Consider the following 6,923-nt stretch of genomic DNA (forward strand, 5'->3'; position numbering starts at 1 on the left):
AGAAGGTCACAAGAAAATTATACGGCAGATTCTTGAAAGATTTTATCACTTCAAAGAAGGTCACAAGAAAATTATACGGCAGATTCTTGAAAGATTTTATAACTTTAAATGAAGAAAATTACACTACAGATTCTTGAGAGATTTTATCGGTTTAAGGAAGGTCACTGAAGAAAATCATACACAAGATACTTGCTGTATGTGGATAGATATAAACTATTTTCATTAAAAAAAATCCTCTTTTGACACCTTCAAGTAAATCTGAATGAGAAAAGAACTCAAAGAATTCATATTCTCACTTACGGTGTACAATAAACCGATGCATATTGGTTCGCGTTCAACCACATAGGGAATTTGCGGCAAATCCCCCAAAGCTTTTGATTCCAGGATGGTTTAACAGTAATAAACTTTTTTACGTTGTGGAGAAATTTAAAACAAAAAGCTTCAATAGTTGTATGAGTAAACTAATAAAAGAACTGAGGCCAAGATAAATATATCCACATTAAGAACTGAGGCCAAGATAAATATTTCCACATTAAGAACTGAGGCCAAAATAAATATATCCACATTAAGAACTGAGGCTAAAATAAATATCTCCACATTAAGAACTGAGGCCAAGATATAAATATCCACATTAAGAACTGAGACCAAGATACATATACCACATTAAGAACTGAGGCCAAGATACATATATCCACTTTAAGAACTGAGGCCAAGATAAATATATCCACATTCAGAACTGAGTTCAAGATATATATATATCCACATTAAGAACTGAGGCCAAGATATATATATTCACATTAAGAACTGAGGCCAAGATACATATATCCACATTAAGAACTGAGGCCAAGATACATGTATCCACATCAAGATCCGAGGCCAAGATAAATATATCCACATTAAGAACTGAGGTCAAGATATATATCCACATTAAGAACTGAGGCTAAGATACATATATCCACATTAAGAACTGAGGCCAAAATAAATACATCCACATTAGGAACAAGGCTAAGGAAAATATATCCACATAAATAATAGTAAGAAAATAAATGATTATTTTTCTTCCCCGAATAATTACCTGAAGAACATTTCCAATAGCCACAAAGACCTCTAAAAGTTCCCGACTTCCACAACTCCTTGGTCTTATCTAAGTAAGAATAAATACAAGATTTCTTTCACCTTCCGTGGCCGTTTTGACCTGAATCAGGGACGATAATAGTCCACTAAGGTTATGGTTCATGTTAGGGATCTTGAGGTAGAAGTTGCTAAGATCTTGCCCTTTAACACTCTGGTTTCAACGTTGCTGCAGTCAACTGACAACCAGGAATCTAATTCACAGGTGAGGTCAACAAAGTACTGTTGATATTTAAAAAACATTACTAAAGAGTACCGTGATCGCTAGGGAATCGAACTTCTTACCACTAGAATGAAAGGTTCAACCAAAAAAGGGGGGGGACTAAAAACATGAGAGAGAGAGAGAGAGAGAGAGAGAGGAGAGAGAGAGAGAGAGAGAGAGAGAGAGAGAATTATGGTGGTGGTTGGTGTTAAGGCCCAGGAATAATATAGGCTTATATCTAGCCATCCATGTGTAGAGAATAAATGGAAAATATGGGAAGAGCCAGGATGAGACTTAAATGGGGGATTAAAGGGGGGGGGGGATGGTGAAAGATTTAAAATAAGTGGGTAAAGATTAAGTGGAGTCGGAAAAAAATGTAGAAATCAAAAAGCCACAAATATAACAAAGTCATGAAAATTATCTCACACACGATAAAACAAAAACACTCCAATATAGCGATGAAAGTAAAATAAACATTACCGATTTCTCCAAGTGCTCCGGTAAACTGATGCAAAATTCTAAAAATATTTACATACTATAGATGATGAAAGATATGTGAAAATGCGAACAAAAAAGACTACAACTACTTTTGAAATAGACAAGACTTTTTTATAACAGAAAGAGTGAGGTGTACATATGGATTAAGTAGGTTAAAACCCCATATACATTATAAAAAAAAAAAAAAAAAAAAAAAAAAAAAAAAACACTTGAGGTCGTACTCCTCCCTTTACTTTTATTTTGTAATTCAAAAATATTAAGTAAATTAATAAAAAAAAAATAACTTGAGGACGTACTTCTCCCTTTACTTTTATTTTGCAATTCAATAATGTGGAAAAAGCGACGACTCCTTTTGACGGTTCTTTGAGGAAAAAAAGGGGAAATGTGGAATTGGTATATATCAGTGCAAGGTGAAAAGGCCTAACTCAAGGGATATAATGATCATAAAATGCCGGGAGGGGGGGAGGATCAGCACATCCCTCTTTCACCTAAGGTGGCAGAGGTCACATCAAAAGATCAGAAGTAACAGCTCATACTGAAGGTGAAAAATCAATGGATGTCAGACATCCTCTGATGAGTCACCTACTCTAATCCGCGCTTGTTTTTCAGCTGGTCATCACAGACCCGAACTTCGTTGAAGATTAAGGAATGGTGAAGAGAATGTCCCCCAAAATGACATTTCTTAATCAAATCAATGAATTATGAATAATCAATTTCTACTTTAGAATTTGTACTCATGCCATTACAGCGGTAATGAGTTTGCCTAGCATTCGCTTGGCAGCAGATCGATCCCAGCCCGGGAGGCGTTTTAAGCTGTTCACTGGAGAAATCTGTGATCTATCTCCCAAAAATAATAGTTTAAGTCAGAGCAATGAATATAATGAATAGGCAATTTCTAGTTTAGAATGTGTACTCATACTTAATACAGTGGTAATGCGTTTGCCTAACATTCGCTTGGCAGCAGATCGATCCAGCCAGGGAGGAGTTTATGCTGTTCACTGGAAAAATCTGTGCTCTATCTCCCAAAAATAATAGTTTAATATCATAGCAATGAATATATGAATAACCAATTTCTAGTTTATAATTTGTAATCATACCTAGTACAGTGGTAATGTGTTTGTCTAGCATTCACTTGGCAGCAGATCGATCCAGCCTGGTATCTTCAGTTTATGCTATTTACTAGAGAAATCTGTGATGTATCTCCATAAAAATGGACAGTTTTTGTCACAGCAATGGATATATGAATAACCAAATTTCTAGTTTAGAATTTGTACTCATGCCTAGTACAGTGGTAATGCATTTGCCTAGCATTCGCTTGGCAGCAGATCGACCCTTACCCGGGGAGAGTGAGTTCAAGCTGTTTACTGGGGATATCTGTATTCAATCTCCCCCCCCCCCCTCCCGGAATGAGTTTTAGTCAAAGCAATGAATATAAGAATAACCAATTTCTAGATTAGAATTAATCTGTACTCCTGGCTAGTACATTCGTAATGTGTTCACCTAGCATTCGCATGACAGCAGATCCATTCCAGCCCCATGACCGTGAGTTTGAGCTGTTTACTGGGAAGGCCACTGCTATGGTTGAGCACCACAGTGGGGGGGGGGGGGGGGGGGAGTTGCTCGACTGATGTTCCGGGTGAGTATTTATTCTGATGTAATTGGAACTGAAACCAGACACCTTTGTAGCATATAAATTACAATATCAACTCTAAATATTTGGCAATGTAGTAACAATCCTTTTATATCATTGTGAATAATAAAAAAAAGATAAGTGAAATGAAAGATGTTTAAACGTGTTTCGTTTGGAATGCATAAAAAGACAGCATAAGATGTAGAGATCAATCACTATTCTAACATCTTAAACAAATCTCAATGGACTCATAAAACAGTGAAGGGTCTATACCCACAGCATAATATCAAACTAAACAGAGAATTATCCACTTTGAAATCCGCAGTATTTGCACAAGGCAAGCAGAAAGGCAAAAGCAAATAGGCTCTATTCCGACTGGTTCAAGACGCACTCTAAATTGCAGTTCGATAAAAAATAACACAAAAAAATTCTGGACGGTGTGTAAACTATAGTCTATTTCTTTTAGCGATGCATATTTGCACCAACTCGCGGCGGTGCCCTTTTAGCTCGGAAAAGTTTCTTGATCGCTGATTGGTTAGAATTATCTTGTCCAACCAATCAGCGATCCGGAAACTTTTCCGAGCTACAAGGGCACCGCCGCGAGTCGGTGCAAATATGCATCCCTAAAAGAAATGGACTATAGTAACAGATAGTAATTAGATAGGCACTCAGTAGAGCGCAGACCTCCGCCGCGGCAGGTTATTTCTCGAACTTTAGCTCGACCTTAACTTTGACTTATGACCTTACCATGTATCAATTGGCGTGGATTTCAATACACTAAAATATGCTCTAATTTTGAAGTCTCTGCGACAAAGATGCCCAAACTTAGGGCTGATTACGTGATATGGACGTTTTGCTAATTCGTGACCTTGACCTTTGACCTTCTAAAATTCAATTATGTTTAGCCTCTTTACACGACAGTTTAAAATCCCTGCAATTTTCATTATTTTACGATTAAAATTGTGGCAGTATGGTTGATGACCGGAATTTGACTTTTTGCTTGACCTTGACAACGGACTCTACCTTCACCTTCACCTTTATTATTTGCCATGGATTTTCATACACTCAAATATGAACCAAAATTGAAGCCTGTCACAACGATGTCCAAACTTATGGCTAATTACATGAATTGGTCATTTTACTTTACCGTGACCTTGACCTTCCAAAATTTAATCATTTCCAGCTATTTATTCAACAGTTAATCCCTGCATTTTTCATTACTTTAAGATTAAAATTGTGGCCAGGAAAGTGTTCAATACCAAACACACACACAAACATACAAACAGGGGGTAAAATTTTCCTCCTTCCAACTTCGTTGGCGGAGGTAAAAAACCTACGTAATAAAAGGTAAAATTTTAGTCTCTTTGGTATAGGAATACCAATAATTAATAAAAGGTTTGTCATTCATCTTAATTACTTTTTGAGTTGAGTGTGTTCTATTAGACATACAATATTTGAGTTTCGAAAAATATATAAACTAAATTGTACTCTACAACTGTGATTCGGCAACAATAAAACCCTGTTTTCAACCATAACGCGACAATGAATAAGTGAACAATGGCTTTATGATGAATGAATGAGAGCAGCATGAAATAGAATAGGGTTGTATGAAAATAAATGAAAAGAGGGCTATTAATAGAGTAAATCTTAAGAAAAATCTTTGAGTAGATTTTCCAGGGAACATGGCGCGTAGTACAAAATGGAAAGCCCAATGAGAGAGAGAGAGAGAGAGAGAGAGAGAGAGAGAGAGAGATGAGAGAGAGAGAGAGAGAGAGAGAGAGAGAGAGTCTGTAATATATTTCTTTTCTGAAATACATCATAAAATAAAAAAAACATAATGTCTTTTGGCTAGATTGATATGTATCATAGAATAATGAAGGCAATAAAACGATGAAAAGCCTCTAAGAGAACTGACACTATAGAAACACCCCCCCCCCCTCCCATCTACTAACCACGTTTCAGAGAAAAAAAGATTCTGAAAGATAAATAAGGATAAACAAGGAACATGAAGTGATTTACTGGCGTCCTTTGAAACCAAGTAACAAGGACGGACTCCGCTCCCTGTTTGATCAAAGCCTCGTACGTGATCTACCTAGCCACTAGGAATCTGCTTATCCCCATTCCAGCTGTGAATCACCAATAAGCCCCTGGAATGGAGTATCGAACCCGATACGGTTCGCCGAAGGCGAGGTTTCATCAGTTGGCCCTTAAAAAGAATAATATTGCAAATGGGATACAAATACCGAGGCTGGAATCCTTGCATTTCGCTGCCTGAAAAGTCGCAGGTTAATAACATCATAGAATGAAATGAGAAGAGGCGGAAGGTGATGTGAATGTGAAATGCAATGAGGAAATGGAAGATTATGTGTATGTGAACGGTAAGGAGGAAATGGAAGGTTTTGTGTATGTGAAAGGTAAGGAGGAAATGGAAGGTTTTGTGAATCTGAAAGGTAATGAGGAAATGGAAGGTTATGTGAATGTGAAAGATAATGAAAGGTAATGAGGAAATAGAAGGTTACATAAATGTGAAAGGTAATGAGCAAATGGAAGGGTATGTAAATGTGAAAGTTATGAGGATATATGTTATGGGAATGTGAAAGGTAATGAGGAGATGGAAGGTTATGTTAAATGTGAAAGTTAATGAAGAAGTGGAAGGTTATGAGAATGTAAAAGGTGATGAGGAGATGGAAGGAAATGTGAATGGTAATGAGGAAATAGAAGGGTATGTGAAACGTAAGGAGGATATAGAAGGTTATGTGAATGTGAAAAGTGATGAAGAAATGGAAGGTTATGTGAATGTGAAAGGTAATGAGGAAATAGAAGGGTATGTGAATGTGAAAGGTGATGTGGATATGAAAGGTAATGTGAATGTGAAAGGTAAGGAGTAAATTGAAGGTTATGTGAATGTAAAATGTAATGAGGAAATGGAAGGTTATGTGAATGTGAAAGGTAATGAGGAAATGGAAGGTTAGGTGAATGTGAAAGGTAATAAGGATATGGAAGGTTATGTGAATGTGAAACATGATGCGAAAATGGAAGGTTGTGTGAATATGAAAGGTAATGAGGAAATGGAAGGTTATGTGAATGTGAAAGGTAGTGGGGAAATGAAAGGTTATAGGAATGTGAAATGTAATGAGGAAATGGAAGGTTATGTGAATGTGAAAGGTGATGAGGAAATGGGAGGAGATGACAATATGAAAGACTTTAAGGACGTAGATTCCTGGTGAAGGACTGGCGTGATTTCAATCCAATCTCCCCAATCATTAAAAAAGAAATATTTCGTTGACATTGCAATTTAATTACCAATATCAGCAACACAACGTTTCTCCATTCTGAATATTGAAACTAAAGATCATATACGAACTCAAAGTAAAATCCAGTCCTGTTTCATATTACAAGTTGGGTATGATCTCTCTCTCTCTCTCTCTCTCTCTCTCTCTCTCTCTCTCTCTCTCTCTCTCT

At 36.8% G+C, this 6,923-nt stretch overlaps 1 protein-coding gene across 1 annotated transcript; it reads left to right on the forward strand.

Annotated features, from left to right (window-relative positions):
• Positions 1–6,064: 6,064 nt before the first annotated feature.
• LOC137623604 (seminal vesicle major clotting proteins-like) lies at positions 6,065–6,688 on the forward strand. Its single transcript, XM_068354439.1, has 2 exons — positions 6,065–6,338; positions 6,501–6,688. The coding sequence occupies exons 1-2, from the start codon at positions 6,065–6,067 to the stop codon at positions 6,686–6,688; spliced, it is 462 nt and encodes a 153-aa protein (XP_068210540.1).
• The last annotated feature ends 235 nt before the right edge of the window (positions 6,689–6,923 follow it).

This window comes from Palaemon carinicauda, chromosome 30 (assembly GCF_036898095.1).
Source record: "Palaemon carinicauda isolate YSFRI2023 chromosome 30, ASM3689809v2, whole genome shotgun sequence".
Classification (NCBI taxonomy): Eukaryota; Metazoa; Arthropoda; class Malacostraca; order Decapoda; family Palaemonidae; genus Palaemon; species Palaemon carinicauda.